Source organism: Coregonus lavaretus (assembly GCF_964263955.1).
Source record: "Coregonus lavaretus genome assembly, chromosome: 37".
In the NCBI taxonomy this organism is placed as follows: Eukaryota; Metazoa; Chordata; class Actinopteri; order Salmoniformes; family Salmonidae; genus Coregonus; species Coregonus lavaretus.
Genome location: NC_140024.1, coordinates 34,756,655 through 34,777,047, shown reverse-complemented (window position 1 = coordinate 34,777,047; position 20,393 = coordinate 34,756,655). Strand labels below are relative to the sequence as shown.

Sequence of the window (20,393 nt, the reverse complement as noted above, 5' to 3'; positions counted from 1 at the left end):
TGTTGCCAAAGCAGGTAGTAGGAAGACAGACGATTAGATTCAACAGCATTCAATTAATACTTGATTTCTCTAATTTATCAGAAAACCCATCAAATACAAGAAAATAAGAAAATAACAGTTGGTTTTGAGTTAGAGATTAGATTGCTATGATGTCATATATAGAACCTGAACAAACCAACAGAGGACTTGGAGGCCTTAGATTTCTATGATGTCATAAAGGTCAGTCGTGTATCAGAGGGAAGTGTTCTCTACAAGCCATGAAGCTACATGGTTGATGCCAATGGGAGGTGAGTTCACTTCAGGTCAGAACTGACTGCTTTAAACGATATAGCTTTGACTATCCACCTTCTCATCAAAACACCTCGGAATCATTTGTGTTTTTGAGAGTATTTCCAGTGCACAGCAGTTTGAATATGTACTGCATGATCATGATAAAACATGACTGAGACACAAGAGACCGCGCTTGATGTCAGTGTTGATGGATTGCTAAGACACTGTCATCTAGCTGAGTTCTCTCTCACGCACGCACGAGAATTTGTCTGAATTGAGAGTAACGCAGAACACAGTGTCAGACTCCCAGCATTGTGAGAAAGACACACAGAGCACGGAGGCACAGTTAGGACGGAGTTGAGATGAGGCCCAGGGCCTTGTCTGTCTGTCTGTCTGTCTGTCTGTGAGTCTGAGTCATGCATGTGTGAATCTGAGCCTGTGTGAGTGGACTGTGTTGACTGCCCCCTAGTCGACATGGTTAGACAATACCTCAAACCTAAGCTGCATCCCAAATGGCATACTATTCCTTATTTAGTGCACTAATTTTGGTCAGAGGCCCTGGTCAACAGTAGTGCACTAAATAGGGAATAGGGTTCCATTTGGGACTCGGCCTAAGAGAATGAAGAAACCATTATCCAAGACCATCCATCTTGGCCTGTCTGGTTCTGCTCTCTCTGGCATGACGACACCATAAGGAGCAGAACCAGACAGGCATGTATCTACTCAATCTCCCGAAAGTGAAAGTGAAAAGAGACAGGGCATTTAAACGAGCACCACAAGCAATAACTTCACCACCAAGGTTTTCCAGCACACAGCCTTGACGCCTGCCTGCTACAGTACTGACCTTTCACCTCTGTCGCTCTGTCTCCTCTCATTGGTCCCCAGTGCAGCCAATCCCAGCGGTGGTCAGGGTCAGGTGATGCCCATGGAGGAGTGGGGGTGTAGCTCAGGGTGGTGGGTGAGGGTGAGGGAGGAGCGGGGGAAGAGAGAGGACAGGCGGCTGGCGGGGGTGTGTGGTCTGGCTAACAGCGGTAACTCCTGCTACATGAACGCTGTGCTGCAGTGTCTCTTCTCCACCGTGCCGCTGGTGGAACACCTCCTCAGCTCACACAGACACACCCAGCTGGCCAAGTAAGACCCTAGCTGTCTGTCTGTCTGTCTGTCTGTCTTTCTGGCTGTCTGTCTGTATTAGATTTTTTAATAGTACTTTTTACCAGGTGCTCCAAGCACTTTACATTAGATGGGGGAAACTTACATCCTCCAATGCCTCTCCTCCTTCCTCTCCTCCCTCCCCTCCCTCTCTTCTCCCTCTCCTCCCGTGCCACTCCTCTCCCTCCTCCCCAGGCGTAACAGTCCTGTAGCGGGGGTGTTTGTGCGCCTCCTCCAGGAGGTGTGGCAGGGTCAGGGGGGTACCAGCTTCACCTCCCCAGGGGAGATGAGGGCCTTGGTCTCCTCCCTGCACCCCCAGTTCAACAACCAATCACAGCAGGACGCCCAGGAGCTGCTCCTCCTCCTGCTCAACGCCCTGCATGACGACCTCAAGGAAGTACACACAGACACACACAGTCCTGCCACAACGCAGCTCCATCCACCCAACTCCATCCACCCAGCTCCATCCACGCAGCTCCATCCACCCAGCTCCATCCACACAGACACACACAGTCCTGCCACAACACAGCTCCATCCACGCAGCTCCATCCACGCAGCTCCATCCACGCAGCTCCATCCACCCAGCTCCATCCACGCAGCTCCATCCACACAGCTCCATCCACGCAGCTCCATCCACACAGCTCCATCCAAGCAGCTCCATCCAAGCAGCTCCATCCACGCAGCTCCATCCACACTGCCTCATTCTCTTTCTTGATTCCCTGCGTCCTCTCTCCTTGCCTCCTCCTCAAAACCCATTGGAGGAGAAGGTCAGAGAGGAGGGAGGAGGAAAGGAAGAATTTGAGAAAGAGCCATTAACCTAAGATCTGGGCCTCTATGGCACAGCTGTGTGAGGTTAGAGTAAGGTTGGAGTAAAAGCCTGCACACACCCAGTACTAGCTGTCCAGGAATATGGTTGGCTGCCACCATTAAGTTGTGTTCCCATGGAGAAGGGGGAGAGGAGATGGAGCTGCCACCACATTGCTTACACCTATCCAATCCTTCCAGATCTACACAAGTGTCTAGTGTCTAGGGGATAGGGGATAAGTGTCCAGGGGATAAGTGTCTAGGGGATATGTGTCTAGGGGATACGTGTCTAGGGGATAAGTGTCTAGGGGATAAGTGCCTAAGGGATAAGTGTCTAGGGGATAAGTGTCTAGGGGATAAGTGCCTAGGGGATAGGGGATAAGTGTCTAGGGGATAAAAGGATAGGGGATAAGTGCCTAAGGGATAAGTGTCTAGGGGATAAGTGCCTAGGGGATAGGGGATAAGTGGATAGGGGATAAGTGGATAAGTGGATAAGGGGTAAGTGTCTAGGGGATAAGTGTCTAGGGGATACGTGTCTAGGGGATAAGTGTATAGGGGATAAGTGGATAAGGGATAAGTGTCTAGGGGATAAGTGTCTAGGGGATACGTGTCTAGGGGATAAGTGCCTAGGGGATAGGGGATAAGTGTATAGGGGATACGTGTCTAGGGGATAAGTGTCTAGGGGATAAGTGTCTAGGGGATGATTTGGTATTCAGATAGTGTGTTTATCCTTTGTGTGTATGTGTATATGATTCCCTTGCTACAGAAGGGGGAGAGGCGTCAGACACGTTCTTCCCAGCGGTTGTGTCTGGGCAGGAAGTCCCTCAGCTCGGCGCCAGCGGCGGGGGATTCTACGGTGGTGACACGTCTCTTCGAGGGACAGCTCAGCTACCAGATGATGTGTCTGAACTGCGACAGACACTCTCACAGCAACCAGGTCTTCACCATCCTGTCTCTGCCTATACCAGCTGACTCATTCAAGTGCTCCCTACAGGTACAACTAACCACATACAGACTAAACACATACAGACTAACCACGTACAGACTAACCACGTACAGACTAAAAACATACAGACTAAACACGTACAGACTAATCACACAGACTAATCACATACAGACTAACCACGTACAGACTAATCACATAGACTAAACACGTACAGACTAAACACGTACAGACTAACCACGTACAGACTAAAAACATACAGACTAAACACGTACAGACTAATCACACAGACTAATCACATACAGACTAACCACGTACAGACTAATCACATAGACTAAACACGTACAGACTAACCACGTACAGACTAACCACGTACAGACTAACCACGTACAGACTAATCACATAGACTAAACACGTACAGACTAACCACGTACAGACTAACCACATACAGACTAATCACAGACTAAACACGTACAGACTAATCACATAGACTAAACACGTACAGACTAATCACACAGACTAATCACATACAGACTAACCACGTACAGACTAATCACATAGACTAAACACGTACAGACTAAACACGTACAGACTAACCACGTACAGACTAAAAACATACAGACTAAACACGTACAGACTAATCACACAGACTAATCACATACAGACTAACCACGTACAGACTAATCACATAGACTAAACACGTACAGACTAACCACGTACAGACTAACCACGTACAGACTAACCACGTACAGACTAATCACATAGACTAAACACGTACAGACTAACCACGTACAGACTAACCACGTACAGACTAACCACGTACAGACTAATCACATAGACTAAACACGTACAGACTAACCACGTACAGACTAACCACGTACAGACTAACCACGTACAGACTAACCACATACAGACTAACCACGTACAGACTAAACACATACAGACTAACCACGTACAGACTAAACACATAGACTAACCACATACAGACTAACCACGTACAGACTAATCACATAGACTAAACACGTACAGACTAACCACGTACAGACTAACCACGTACAGACTAACCACGTACAGACTAACCACGTACAGACTAACCACGTACAGACTAACCACATACAGACTAAACACATAGACTAAACACGTACAGACTAATCACATAGACTAAACACGTACAGACTAACCACGTACAGACTAAACACGTACAGACTAAACACGTACAGACTAAACACGTACAGACTAAAAACATAGACTAAACACGTACAGACTAACCACATAGACTAAACACGTAGACTAACCACATACAGACTAAACACGTACAGACTAACCACATACAGACTAACCACGTACAGACTAAACACATACAGACTAACCACGTACAGACTAAACACATAGACTAAACACGTACAGACTAATCACATAGACTAAACACGTACAGACTAACCACGTACAGACTAAACACGTACAGACTAAACACGTACAGACTAAAAACATAGACTAAACACGTACAGACTAACCACATAGACTAAACACGTACAGACTAACCACATACAGACTAAACACGTACAGACTAACCACATAGACTAAACACATACAGACTAATCACATACAGACAGACAGTACAATACTTCTTTCAGATAAGGCCAGCAACCACACTCTCTTCTCCCGCTCTCTCTCTCTCTCTCCCTTCCTCCTTCCTGTAGGACTGCCTGTCGCTGTTCTTCCAGCAGAGTACATTGACGTGTGGAGACCAGAAGTTGTGTCCAGAGTGTGGAGTGAAGAGAGACACAGCTGTCCTCACCAGCATGGCCAAACCACCTGAGATACTGGCGCTGCACCTCAAACGGTGGGTAGTTGCCAACCCAGCCCTCCCCACGGTAGTCACTAGATGGCCATGCTATCATGCTATAGTACAGATGTATTAGTGCTAATGTAAAGGACGTCACGCTGCTTGCTTAGCGAGTAGCGCCTCCTCCTTATTCGGCTCACACAGAGGCTCCAACCCAGAACCTCTGCCTTGCTAGCAGCACACGTGACCGCTCTCCTGAAGCGTCTAACCCGTCGGTGCCACGCGGAGAGCTAGCTTATCGCTGGCGCAAGTGGGTACACCTCAGGCTGAGGAGTACGTTTCACACGTCCCCATGTGCTCCACTAGCGGCGGTTTTAACCACATTAACATTTAACCCTAACTAGAGGTCAATGTAACCCTAACTAGAGGTCAATGTAACTCTAACTAGAGGTCAATGTAACCCCAACTAGAGGTCAATGTAACCCTAACTAGAGGTCAATCTAACTCTCACTAGAGGTCAATGTAACCCCAGCTAGAGGTCAATGTAACCCTAACTAGAGGTCAATGTAACCCTAACTAGAGGTCAATGTAACCCTAACTAGAGGTCAATGTAACCCTAACTAGATGTCAATGGCAGTAATAATGTAACACTTCATTAGAAATACACTACCGTTCAAAAGTTTGGGGTCACTTAGAAATGTCCTTGTTTTCTAAAGAAAAGCAATTTTTTTGTCCATTAAAATAACATCAAATTAATCAGAAATACAGTGTAGACATTGTTACTGTTGTAAATGGCTATTGTAGCTGTAAATGGCTGATTTTTAATGGAATAATATTTTTATCCCCCCCCCCCCCTCCTCCCTCCTCCCTCTCTGTGGATGACTTCGTCAACCATTTTGAAAAGAAGGTTGACGACATCCGATCCTCGTTTGTTAAGTCAAATGACACTGCTGGTCCTGCTCACACTGCCCTACCCTATGCTTTGACTTCTTTCTCCCCTCCCTCTCCAGATGAAATCTTGCGACTTGTGACGGCCGGCCGCCCAACAACCTGCCCGCTTGACCCTATCCCCTCCTCTCTTCTCCAGACCATCTCCGGTGACCTTCTCCCTTACCTCACCTCGCTCATCAACTCATCCTTGACCGCTGGCTATGTCCCTTCCGTCTTCAAGAGAGCGAGAGTTGCACCCCTTCTCAAAAAACCAACACTCGATCCCTCTGATGTCAACAACTACAGACCAGTATCCCTTCTTTCTTTTCTCTCCAAAACTCTTGAGCGTGCCGTCTTTAGCCAACTCTCTTGCTATCTCTCTCAGAATGACCTTCTTGATCCAAACCAGTCAGGTTTCAAGACTGGTCATTCAACTGAGACTGCTCTTCTCTGTGTCACGGAGGCTCTCCGCACTGCTAAAGCTAACTCTCTCTCCTCTGCTCTTGTCCTTCTAGACCTGTCTGCTGCCTTTGATACTGTGAACCATCAGATCCTCCTCTCCACCCTCTCCAAGTTTGGCATCTCCGGCGCGGCTCACTCCTGGATTGCGTCCTACCTGACCGGTTGCTCCTACCAAGTGGCGTGGCGAGAATCTGTCTCCGCACCACGTGCTCTCACCACTGGTGTCCCTCAGGGCTCAGTTCTAGGCCCTCTCCTATTCTCGCTATACACCAAGTCACTTGGCTCTGTCATATCCTCACATGGCCTCTCCTATCATTGCTATGCAGACGACACACAACTAATCTTCTCCTTTCCCCCTTCTGATAACCAGGTGGCGAATCGCATCTCTGCATGTCTGGCAGACATACAGTGGGGGGAAAAAGTCTTTAGTCAGCCACCAATTGTGCATGTTCTCCCACTTAAAAAGATGAGAGAGGCCTGTAATTTTCATCATAGGTACACGTCAACTATGACAGACAAAATAAGAAGAAAAAAATCCAGAGAATCACATTGTAGGATTTTTAATGAATTTATTTGCAAATTATGGTGGAAAATAAGTATTTGGTCAATAACAAAAGTTTCTCAATACTTTGTTATATACCCTTTGTTGGCAATGACACAGGTCAAACGTTTTCTGTAAGTCTTCACAAGGTTTTCACACACTGTTGCTGGTATTTTGGCCCATTCCTCCATGCAGATCTCCTCCAGAGCAGTGATGTGTTGGGGCTGTCGCTGGGCAACACGAACTTTCAACTCCCTCCAAAGATTTTCTATGGGGTTGAGATCTGGAGACTGGCTAGGCCACTCCAGGACCTTGAAATGCTTCTTACGAAGCCACTCCTTCGTTGCCCGGGCGGTGTGTTTGGGATCATTGTCATGCTGAAAGACCCAGCCACGTTTCATCTTCAATGCCCTTGCTGATGGAAGGAGGTTTTCACTCAAAATCTCACGATACATGGCCCCATTCATTCTTTCCTTTACACGGATCAGTCGTCCTGGTCCCATTGCAGAAAAACAGCCCCAAAGCATGATGTTTCCACCCCCATGCTTCACAGTAGGTATGGTGTTCTTTGGATGCAACTCAGCATTCTTTGTCCTCCAAACACGACGAGTTGAGTATTTACCAAAAAGTTCTATTTTGGTTTCATCTGACCATATGACATTCTCCCAATCCTCTTCTGGATCATCCAAATGCACTCTAGCAAACTTCAGACGGGCCTGGACATGTACTGGCTTAAGCAGGGGGACACGTCTGGCACTGCAGGATTTGAGTCCCTGGCGGCGTAGTGTGTTACTGATGGTAGGCTTTGTTACTTTGGTCCCAGCTCTCTGCAGGTCATTCACTAGGTCCCCCCGTGTGGTTCTGGGATTTTTGCTCACCGTTCTTGTGATCATTTTGACCCCACGGGGTGAGATCTTGCGTGGAGCCCCAGATCGAGGGAGATTATCAGTGGTCTTGTATGTCTTCCATTTCCTAATAATTGCTACCACAGTTGATTTATTCAAACCAAGCGGCTTACCTATTGCAGATTCAGTCTTCCCAGCCTGGTGCAGGTCTACAATTTTGTTTCTGGTGTCCTTCGACAGCTCTTTGGTCTTGGCCATAGTGGAGTTTGGAGTGTGACTGTTTGAGGTTGTGGACAGGTGTCTTTTATACTGATAACAAGTTCAAACAGGTGCCATTAATACAGGTAACGAGTGGAGGACAGAGGAGCCTCAAAGAAGAAGTTACAGGTCTGTGAGAGCCAGAAATCTTGCTTGTTTGTAGGTGACCAAATACTTATTTTCCACCATAACTTGCAAATAAATTCATTAAAAATCCTACAATGTGGTTTTCTGGATTTTTTTCCCTCAATTTGTCTGTCATAGTTGACGTGTACCTATGATGAAAATTACAGGCCTCTCTCATCTTTTTAAGTGGGAGAACTTGCACAATTGGTGGCTGACTAAATACTTTTTTCCCCACTGTATCAGTGTGGATGACGGATCACCACCTCAAGCTGAACCTCAGCAAGACGGAGCTGCTCTTCCTCCCGGGGAAGGACTGCCCGTTCCATGATCTCGCCATCACGGTTGACAACTCCGTTGTGTCCTCCTCCCAGAGTGCGAAGAGCCTTGGCGTGACCCTGGACAACACCCTGTCGTTCTCCGCTAACATCAAGGCGGTGACCCGATCCTGTAGGTTCATGCTCTACAACATTCGGAGAGTACAACCCTGCCTTACACAGGAAGCGGCACAGGTCCTAATCCAGGCGCTTGTCATCTCCCATCTGGATTACTGCAACTCGCTGTTGGCTGGGCTCCCTGCCTGTGCCATTAAACCCCTACAACTCATCCAGAATGCCGCAGCCCGTCTGGTGTTCAACCTTCCCAAGTTCTCTCACGTCACCCCACTCCTCCGCACACTCCACTGGCTTCCAGTTGAAGCTCGCATCTGCTACAAGACCATGGTGCTTGCCTATGGAGCTGTGAGGGGAACGGCACCTCCGTACCTTCAGGCTCTGATCAGTCCCTACACCCAAACGAGGGCATTGCGTTCATCCACATCTGGCCTGCTGGCCCCCCTACCTCTGCGGAAGCACAGTTCCCGCTCAGCCCAGTCAAAACTGTTCGCTGCTCTGGCACCCCATTGGTGGAACAAGCTCCCTCACGACGCTAGGACAGCAGAGTCACTTACCACCTTCCGGAGACACTTGAAACCCCACCTCTTTAAGGAATACCTGGGATAGGATAAAGTAATCCTTCTACCCCCCCTTACCCCACCCCCCAAAAAATAAAAATAAAAAATAAAAAAATAAACATATTGTAAAGTGGTTATCCGACTGGCTATAAGGTGAATGCACCAATTTGTAAGTGGCTCTGGATAAGAGCGTCTGCTAAATGACGTAAATGTAAATGTAAATGAATATCTACATAGGCGTACAGAGGCCCATTATCAGCAACCATCAGTCCTGTGTTCCAATGGCACGTTATGTTTGCTAATCCAAGTTTATCATTTTAAAAGGCTAATTGATCATTAGAAAACCCTTTTGCAATTATTGTTAGCACAGCTGAAAACTGTTGTGCTGATTAAAGAAGCAATAAAACTGGCCTTCTTGAGACTATTTCAGTATCTGGAGCATCAGCAATTGTGGGTTCGATTTACAGGCTCAAAATGGCCAGAAACAAATCACTTTCTTCTGAAACTCGTCAGTCTAATCAACAGGAAAGAAATCAGCTTCACCTCTGCTGCTGCTGCTATCATGCATCTCAATGAGACAAACCTGTATAAATAACGGTTCATTATTTCAAACTAAAAACCGCTGAACCTGTGTGACATTACAGTTTTGGTTGCCATGGGAGCGAGAAGAGGAAGTTGAGGACCAATGTGTTGTTCTCATTGGACAGTTTGGACCTGACCCCCTTCCTGTCAAGCCCCTCAGCCAATCACACCAGCTACTCTCTCTACGCGGTGGTGGTGAGTTTCTGTTCACACACAGGCACGCACACACATATCCACCACAGGAGGCTGCTGAGGGGAGGACGGCTCATTATAATGGCTGGAACGGAGCAAATGGAACGGCATCGAACACATGGAAACCATGTGTTTAATGTATTTGATACCATTCCACCGATTTCGCTCCAGCCATTACAACGAGGCTCTCCTCCCCAATTAAGGTGCCACCAACCTCCTGTGATATACACCCACACACACACACACACACACACACACACACAGAAACACACACACACCTACACATGTGAACGCACAAACACACATTCATACACCTGATGCTCCTGTCTCGAAAAACACACAGATAACCATGAACACACAGATAACCATGAACACACAGATAACCATGAACACACAGATAACCATGAACACACAGATAACCATGAACACACAGATAACCATGAACACACAGATAACCATGAACACACAGATAACCATGAACACACAGATAACCATGAACACACAGATAACCATGAACACACATGAATCCACCGGTGTGTGTGTGTGTCTTCACCCCACTCCAGAACCACACAGGAGACCTAGACATGGGTCACTACACAGCCCTGTGCCACAGTACCCTGTCCAGCAGCTGGCACCACTTTGACGACACGGCCGTGAGCGAGGTAGTGGACTTCTTGGTGCAGTCTCCTAACGCCTACATTCTGCTGTACAGCCGTCAGCCCTTCCACAGACCCACCATACCCCGGATCTGACCCACCACAGACCCACCATACCCCGGACCTGACCCACCATACCCCGGATCTGACCCACCACAGACCAAAACATACCCAGTCCCAGGATCTAACTAGGACCCATGCTCTCCTAGCCACTACTCATTCCACAGGCCCAATTTACCATGGCTCTAGGCCCAGCATACCTTCTGAGACCCACCACAGACCCAACTTACCCAACATTTCCCAGATCTGACACACCACAGACCCAACTTACTCAACATTTCCCAGATCTGACCCACCACAGACCCAACTTACCCAAATCTGACCCACCACAGACCCAACTTACCCAACATTTCCCAGATCTGACCCACCACAGACCCAACTTACCCAACATTTCCCAGATCTGACCCACCACCGGCCCAACTTACCCATCATCCCCCAGATCTGACCCACCACCGGCCCAACTTACCCATCATCCCCCAGATCTGACCCACCACCGGCCCAACTTACCCATCATCCCCCATATCTGACACACCACCGGCCCAACTTACCCATCATCCCCCATATCTGACACACCACCGGCCCAACTTACCCATCATCCCCCCATATCTGACCCACCACAGACCCAACTTACCCATCATCCCCCATATCTGACCCACCACCGGCCCAACTTACCCATCATCCCCCATATCTGACCCACCACAGACCCAACTTACCCATCATCCCCCCATATCTGACCCACCACCGGCCCAACTTACCCATCATCCCCCATATCTGACACACCACCGGCCCAACTTACCCATCATCCCCCATATCTGACACACCACAGGTCAAAAACATACCGTGGCTCTTAGACTCACACTGGTTGAGCCCACAGAGCTAGCCCACAAAGTGCCAAACCAACCCCTAGTCTAGCCCACAGCCCGTTCATGTTTGCATGTCACAGGGAATTGGATAGATGACGGCTCCATTTCGCTGTCCAATGGGCTTAGTGAAGCTTCCTCCGACCCAGTTAGGTGGGCTTGGGGCTGGTCCAGGGCTTGGCTACAGACCAACCTACAGAAGGTGCTGGGTGAACTATCAGAACCCCTCTGGAGTGTGCGGGCCACCCGGAGAAAACGGATTCTGGTGTTTCTGCAATTCTTCAATAAACGTGAATGAATTGCAAGGCAACGTGAATGAAATGTGAATGAATGCAGGTTCCCATGGATACGCAGAGGCACCAGGGAAATGTTCAGAGGATGTAACGTTACAGAATGTCCTGATAGAAATGTATCATGTAGAACAGAAGTGATTGTCTTTCAGACAGGATAGGGAATCGTGCCAGATCTATTCATTCTATTTCTATCTGCAACGTTCAGAGCGTTTCCCATCCCTGAATACACCCCAGGTAAGCTACTACTAGGAAAATATTACTGTGGTTCACTGTAGCTCAGTTGATAGAGCATGGTGCTTGCTAAGCAAGCACAGTGGGTTCAATTCCCGGGACAACCCATACTTAACAATTGTATGCAGACATGACTGTTAGTCTGCTAAATGGCATACATACATTACTTGGACCCAGATGCCGCCAATATAATATATATAGTGCCATCTAGTGGCAGAGAGGGAAAATGACACGCAACACCAGGTTTTCTACTTTATTTGGAGGATTTTGATAAATAGCTACATTTTCATATGTTTGAGGTTAATACAAGTGTTATTGGAAACTTCATAGCAATAAAATAAAAATTGAAAATCAATCAACATACAACACCAGAAAATAAGAAATACATTATAATGATTTCATGCCAGGAAATGCTTTTCAGAGGGACATTTTAAGTGATATCTATTTTTGTCACATTTAAGATTTCTATTAATCTCCCCCTAGAGGGCGACTGGGCCAGTATTCATTAAGTGTCTCAGAGTATAAGTGCTGATCTAAGATCATTTTTGCCTTTTGGATAATAATGTACAAGATTATATGGACAGGGGGGGACCTGATCCAGGATCAGCACTCCTACTCCAAGACAGGCCCTGAAGTGTGATTTGTGCTTCCTCCAGCCTTAATCTGTGAGGAGGTAGATGTTGCTCCTAACCGATGGTCTGGGATCAGATCTATCTACATTCCCTTTATGGTTACAGTTTGGATTTCGAGATACAAGTTACCTGATCCTAGATCTGTGGTAAGAAGCAACTTCTACCTACCTTGAGTGATCTATCTTTAGGATGCATCCCAAATGGCACCCTAGGGTTCCAATAGACACCCAGAGGTCTCCGTTCTAAAGTAGTGCACTGTGTAGGGAATAGGGTGCCATTTGGGACTCGAACGTAGAAACGATTTGGCTCCAATGTTCACGGTGATGCTGTAACGTAATCTTGGGACTGTTATGATGTCACCCCCTCCCTTCCTTCTCTACCTCCCCCAGCCCCCCCCTCCCTCTCTCCCTACTGAATGTCGTGCTTAAACCTAGACCCCCAGACAGACCAACACAGAGAGAACAGTCTCTAACCCCCAGACAGACCAACACAGAGAGAACAGTCTCTAACCCCCAGACAGACCAACACAGAGAGAACAGTCTCTAACCCCCAGACAGACCAACACAGAGAGAACAGTCTCTTACCCCCAGACAGACCAACACGGAGAGAACAGTCTCAAACCCCCAGACAGACCAACACAGAGAGAACAGTCTCTAACCCCCAGACAGACCAACACAGAGAGAACAGTCTCTAACCCCCAGACAGACCAACACAGAGAGAACAGTCTCTAACCCCCAGACAGACCAACACAGAGAGAACAGTCTCTAACCCCCAGACAGACCAACACAGAGAGAACAGTCTCTAACCCCCAGACAGACCAACACAGAGAGAACAGTCTCTAACCCCCAGACAGACCAACACAGAGAGAACAGTCTCTAACCCCCAGACAGACCAACACAGAGAGAACAGTCTCTTACCCCCAGACAGACCAACACAGAGAGAACAGTCTCTAACCCCCAGACAGACCAACACAGAGAGAACAACAGTAATTCAGCTCGAGACATGTTTTAAAAATGTCAAAATCATAAGTGTACATACATCCCCACTCGAAGATGCTTCTTCCAGGACCAAATAGAGAAAAGGAGAACAGAAGAGCGACATATCACAAATAACAATCAGTTGACGTTGTCAAAACAACCAGATTATGACAATCTATCTGATACGGCTTAACCTATACAAGTATTTATTACAGATCTCCTTAACATTGGTATTGAAGGTAAAGTCATGTATTGATTATATATTTCCTTAACATTGGTATTGAAGGTAAAGTCATATATTGATTATATATTTCCTTAACATTGGTACTGAAGGTAAAGTCATGTATTTTAGTCAGGTATTTTAGATCAAAACAAGTTTTTTAATAGCAAGGGAGTGCAGTAGACTAGTGTACACTGAAGAGGTAATTTTCCAGGTTAGTTAAATGACACTGATTGATTACATTATTGATTAGGCCAAATGATTTATGTCTCAGTATCAGGCTCAACCATTTTCAATCCGTCCCAAAAGGCTACGTGTGCACCCCAAATGGCATCCCATTCCCTTAATATTCTCTGGTCAAAAGTAGTGCACCATTTGGGAGACACCCTACAAATCAAAAGTCTGTTGGTCGATTTACTAAATTACTGTGTTCTATACAAACACAGATGACTGAATTACTGTGTTCTATACAAACACTGTTGACTGAATTACTGTGTTCTATACAAACACTGTTGACTGAATTACTGTGTTCTATACAAACACTGTTGACTAAATTACTGTGTTCTATACAAACACCGTTGACTGAATTACTGTGTTCTATACAAACACTGTTGACTAAATTAATGTGTTCTATAGAAACACTGTTGACTGAATTACTGTGTTCTATACAAACACCGTTGACTAAATTACTGTGTTCTATACAAACACCGTTGACTAAATTACTGTGTTCTATACAAACACCGTTGACTGAATTACTGTGTTCTATACAAACACCGTTGACTAAATTACTGTGTTCTATAGAAACACCGTTGACTAAATTAATGTGTTCTATAGAAACACCGCAAGTGCATTGTGCTGTTGGTTTTCATAGAATGTGTCCAGTATAAACAAGCTAGAACTCCCTCAACTCAAAAGGGTCAATCTGAAATGACACCCTATTCCCTTAATAGTGCACTACTTTAGACCAGAGCAGAATGGGCCCTGGTCAAAAGCAGTGCACTGTGAAGGGAAGGGTTTTTAAACCTCTCGTCTCCTCTCCTATAAGAGCACACTAAAAACATCTGAAACACATCACCAGGAGAAGGCTGAGTCTCAAATGACACCCTTTCCCCCTATAAAGTGCACTTCTTTTGACCAGAGCCCTGTCAAAAGTAGTGTACTTTATAGGGAATAGGGTGCTATTTGGGACACACACTTAAGTATGTAGTCTAGAATCCTCCTTCATCAAATAGTTATTCAATCAATCATGCCAGCTGCCTCTCTCACAAAGAGAAAATAAAAGTGTATTTGGGGAGTTTATAAACTGAGGAGAATCCCCCTCTCCTCGGCAGCATGTTCATGTACAATGTGTTTAATGTTTCATGTGCAACATCAGCAGAAAGCTGTTCATATTACTGGGCGTACAGATAAGTCACTCTTCCTAACTAAACGTCCCTATACGTACATTTACAGTGCCTTCGGAAAGTATTTAGACCCCTTGACTTTTTCCACATTTTGTTACGTTACAGCCTTATTCTATAATTTATTTATTTTTTTTAAAATAAGAATCCTCCCCAATCTACACACAATACCACATAATGACAAAGCGAAAACAGGTTTTTAGAAATTTGTGCAAATGTATTAAACACAAAAAAAAGAAATACCTTATTTACATAAGTATTCAGACCCTTTGCTATGAGACTCGAAAATTGAGCTCAGGTGCATCCTGTTTTCATTGATCACCTTCAGATGTTTCTACAACTTGATTGGAGTCCACCTGTGGTAAATTCAATTGATTTGACATTATTTGGAAAAGCACACACCTGTCTATATAAAGTCCCACAGTTGATAGTGCATGTCAGAGCAAAAACCAAGCCATGAGGTCGAAGGAATTGTCCGTAGAGCTCCGAGACAGGATTGTGTCGAGGCACAGATCTGGGGAAGGGTACCAAAAAATGTCTGCTGCATTGAAGGTCCCCCAAAACACAGTGGCCTCCATCATTCTTAAATGGAAGAAGTTTGGAACCACCAAGACTCTTCCTAGAGCTGGCCGCCCGGCCAAACTGAGCAATCGGGGGAGAAGGGCCTCGGTCAGGGAGGTGACCAAGAACCTGATGTTCACTCTGACAGAGCTCCAGAGTTCCTCTGTGGAGATGGGAGAACCTTCCAGAAGGACAACCATCTCTGCAGCACTCCACCAATCAGGCCTTTATGGTACAGTGGCCAGAGGGAAGCCACTCCTCAGTAAAAGGCACATGACAACACGCTTGGAGTTTGCCAAAAGGAAACAAGATTCTCTGGTCTATGAAACCAAGATTGAATTATTTGGCCTGAAAGCCAAGCGTCACGTCTGGAGGAAACCTGGCACCATCCCTACGGTGAAGCATGGTGGTGGCAGCATCATGCTGTGGGGATGTTTTTCAGCGGCAGGTACTGGGAGACTAGTCAGGATTGAGGGAGAGACAAACAGAGCAAAGTACAGAGAGATCATTGATGAAAACCTGCTCCAGAGCACTCAGGACCTCAGACTGGGGCGAAGGTTCACCTTCCAACAGGACAACGACCCTAAGCACACAGCCAAGACAACGCAGGAGTGGCTTCGGGACAAGTCTCTGAATGTCCCTGAGTGGCCCAGCCAGAGCCTGGACTTGAATCTGATCGAACATCTCTGGAGAGACCTGAAAATAGCTGTGCAGCAACGCTCCCCATCAAACCTGACAGAGCTTGAGAGGATCTGCAGAGAAGAATGGAAGAAACTCCCCAAATACAGGTGTGCCAATCTTGTAGCATCATACCCAAGACTTGAGGCTGTAATCGCTGCCAAAGGTGTAAAGGCTCTGAATAATTATGTAAATGTAATATTTCAATTTTTTGTTGTTGAATAAATTAGCAAAAATGTATAGAAACCAGTTTTTGCTTTGTCATTATAGGGCATTGTTTGTAGATTGATGAGGCAAAAAAAACAATTTAATCAATTTTAGAATAAGGCTGTAAAGTAACAAAATGTGGAAAAAGTCAAGGGGTCTGAATACTTTCCGAAGGCACTGTCCGTCACTCTTCCTAACTAAATGTCCCTATACGTCACTCTTCCTAACTAAATGTCCCTATACGTCACTATTCCTAACTAAATGTCCCTATACGTCACTCTTCCTAACTAAATGTCCCTATACGTCACTCTTCCTAACTAAATGTCCCTATACGTCACTATTCCTAACTAAATGTCCCTATACGTCACTATTCCTAACTAAATGTCCCTATACGTCACTCTTCCTAACTAAACGTCCCTATACGTCACTCTTCTTAACTAAATGTCCCTATACGTCACTCTTCCTAACTAAATGTTCCTATACGTACATATACGTCACTCTTCCTAACTCTTCACTAGAAGATTCACAATACAGGGAAGTTTAAATAAGGTCTGTGTATACTAAGTAAAGGCCGTCCACTCCACACGGAGACTCAACTGAAACCCAGAAATAGCAGAATTCCAATTTTGCGGTGTTTAGAACAGGGTTTTCCAGTACATTACATTATTACATAGAACAGTATTGAAGTCTGGGTGATGGAAGCGTTAAAGGAACCCTCTCCCTGCTCTCTGTTGTAATATGAATAGATGTTGCGTTTTAAAAGCTATTGAGTCCCCTATGAGCTGAAGCATTTGAGTGCGTGCATTTCTCCCTCTCCTTCTCACACACACACACACACACACACACACCCACACACCCACACTAACCCACCCTTCCACCACACACTATATCCCTCTCTTTTCAAAACGTCAACCTCTTGTCAGTTCAGTTAACCAAAACCTAAAAAAAAAAAAAAAACTTGCGGACTTGCGAACTTTCGCTTAGACTATGATTTAAATCATTGGTCTAAAATGGCTAGCTGATAGCTTTTCTCATAAGCCAACCTGGACAAATTAGCCACGATGCTGAGGACGGCCAGCTGGGCAGATAATTATATCCAGTAGCAAATTCCGTCTCAGCCAATTAAAATCGTCCACGTAGTTGGACGCGATACAACACTGAAGCATCACATGCAAGAATGTGTCTGGACAACGATCTCACAGTATAAAAACGCCTAGTTCCTGACATTTCTCACCACTTGCAACGTAAGTTGGAAAAACCCTCGCAGGGTCGTCATTTTATCCTGACATATGGAATTGCATTCATTTTGGTATTGTGTTAAGAAGGAAAGTGCAGTCATCCCGTTAAAAATTAAGATTAAGAATGAATTTCTTACCATTCACACCAGATAGTGTCCTCCTTGCTACAACCTATTGCATATGGGACTGCAGTGTAGCCTACACTTCAAATATGTATTAAATCTACTCTAATTGTGGTTGTATTGTGAATGGAAGAGCAGGCATCACGTAGTAAATATACAGCCTAATACCCAAATATTAGTCACTACAATGAACACAGGCGAAATGACATAGATGTGTACACTTCATTGTATAAGGCTTTATTAGCATTTTTATTAAATCGTCTACTTCGTCACATTTGGCTATTTCACTCGAGGACCAGCAGTGGGAGGGTTTTCTCCTTAAAAATAATCTTGCCCCCGAATGGTATTCGAACTCACAGCCACCATATGCCGACACCGTGGAGTAGATCCCACTAGTGGATCACGCCACCACTCCGGCTAGCGGTAGAGGGTAAATCACTGCTATTTGACAACACCACGAGTCCTCGCCTTTTACTTTTACAATGTATGAATAACAAAGTTACAATATAATCCTCCTGCATTTTTCAGTGAAAGCACATGGATGTGTGTTAAATGGATAAGCAAAAATTTGTAATTTGGTCATATATGCGAAAACCGTCATTTTGCAAATATATTGAGACACTCCACTTACACCATGGGTAACAAATTAAACCAAGCAGTTGGAAGCAAATGTACCTATTGAACAAATGTGATTGGATGGTGGCTCTACCGTTTAAGTTCTCTGATAGGTTGATTCGTTATTTTGCTACCGGATATAATTATCTGCTCAGATGGCCTTCCTCAGCATCGTGGCTAATTTGGCCAGGTTGGCCTGAGAGAAAAGCTAGCAGCTAGTCATTTTAGACTAATGGTTTAAACCATGGTCTAAGCAAAAGTTCACAAGTATGGTCCCTGGCAGTTCAGTTCAGTTAACCGAAACCGCCAAACCTCGCCAGTTCAGTTAACCAAAACCTCCACACCTCGCCAGTTCAGTTAACCAAAACCTCCACACCTCGCCAGTTCAGTTCACCAAAACCTCCACACCTCGCCAGTTCAGTTCAGTTTACCAAAACCTCCACACCTCGCCATTTCAGTTCCTTTCTCCCACCAGCAGAGGAAGCTGAGTCAAAGCAGCCTGTATGTTAGTTAGCCTGTATGTAGCCTCATAGCTCCGAGCAGCGCTGCAGCTCTCCCTCACAGGGAGGAGTAGAAGAAGATGTATGCTGCGGAGGAACTCTCCCTCACAGGGAGGAGTAGAAGAAGATGTAGGCTGCGGAGGAACTCTCCCTCACAGGGAGGAGTAGAAGAAGATGTAGGCTGCGGAGGAACTCTCCCTCACAGGGAGGAGTAGAAGAAGATGTATGCTGCGGAGGAACTCTCCCTCACAGGGAGGAGTAGAAGAAGATGTAGGCTGCGGAGGACTTGACGGTGGAGGTGGAGATTTCGGAGACTTCGTGGTCGTCAAACTTGTACCAGCGCTGTTTCACGGCGCTCTTACAGTAGGCTGTGTAGTGACCACCATCCAGACCCCCATAATGGTTCTGTTACAGACAGGAAGAGACACAGAGGGTTAACGGCCTGTTTCACGGCGTTCTTACAGTAGGCTGTGTAGTGACCACCATCCAGACCCCCATAATGGTTCTGTTACAGACAGGAAGAGACACAGAGGGTTAACGGCCTGTTTCACGGCGTTCTTACAGTAGGCTGTGTAGTGACCACCATCCAGACCCCCATAATGGTTCTGTTACAGACAGGAAGAGACACAGAGGGTTAACGGCCTGTTTCACGGCGTTCTTACAGTAGGCTGTGTAGTGACCACCATCCAGACCCCCATAATGGTTCTGTTACAGACAGGAAGAGACACAGAGGGTTAACGGCCTGTTTCACGGCGTTCTTACAGTAGGCTGTGTAGTGACCACCATCCAGACCCCCATAATGGTTCTGTTACAGACAGGAAGAGACACAGAGGGTTAACGGCCTGTTTCACGGCGTTCTTACAGTAGGCTGTGTAGTGACCACCATCCAGACCCCCATAATGGTTCTGTTACAGACAGGAAGAGACACAGAGGGTTAACGGCCTGTTTCACGGCGTTCTTACAGTAGGCTGTGTAGTGACCACCATCCAGACCACCATAATGGTTCTGTTACAGACAGGAAGAGACACAGAGGGTTAACGGCCTGTTTCACGGCGTTCTTACAGTAGGCTGTGTAGTGACCACCATCCAGACCACCATAATGGTTCTGTTACAGACAGGAAGAGACACAGAGGGTTAACGGCCTGTTTCACGGCGCTCTTACAGTAGGCTGTGTAGTGACCACCATCCAGACCCCCATAATGGTTATGTTACAGACAGGGAGAGACACAGAGGGTTAACGGCCTGTTTCACGGCGTTCTTACAGTAGGCTGTGTAGTGACCACCATCCAGACCCCCATAATGGTTC

At 46.1% G+C, this 20,393-nt stretch overlaps 1 protein-coding gene across 1 annotated transcript; it reads left to right on the top strand.

The window, feature by feature from the left end:
• Positions 1-267: 267 nt before the first annotated feature.
• LOC311111766 (ubiquitin carboxyl-terminal hydrolase 50-like) lies at positions 268-10,589 on the top strand (the record flags this gene model as incomplete). Its single annotated transcript, XM_084154589.1, has 7 exons — positions 268-287; positions 1,156-1,401; positions 1,615-1,816; positions 2,990-3,217; positions 4,867-5,009; positions 9,708-9,840; positions 10,401-10,589. 7 exons carry the CDS (start codon positions 268-270, stop codon positions 10,587-10,589), a joined length of 1,161 nt encoding a protein of 386 aa, XP_084010715.1.
• Positions 10,590-20,393: the final 9,804 nt, after the last annotated feature.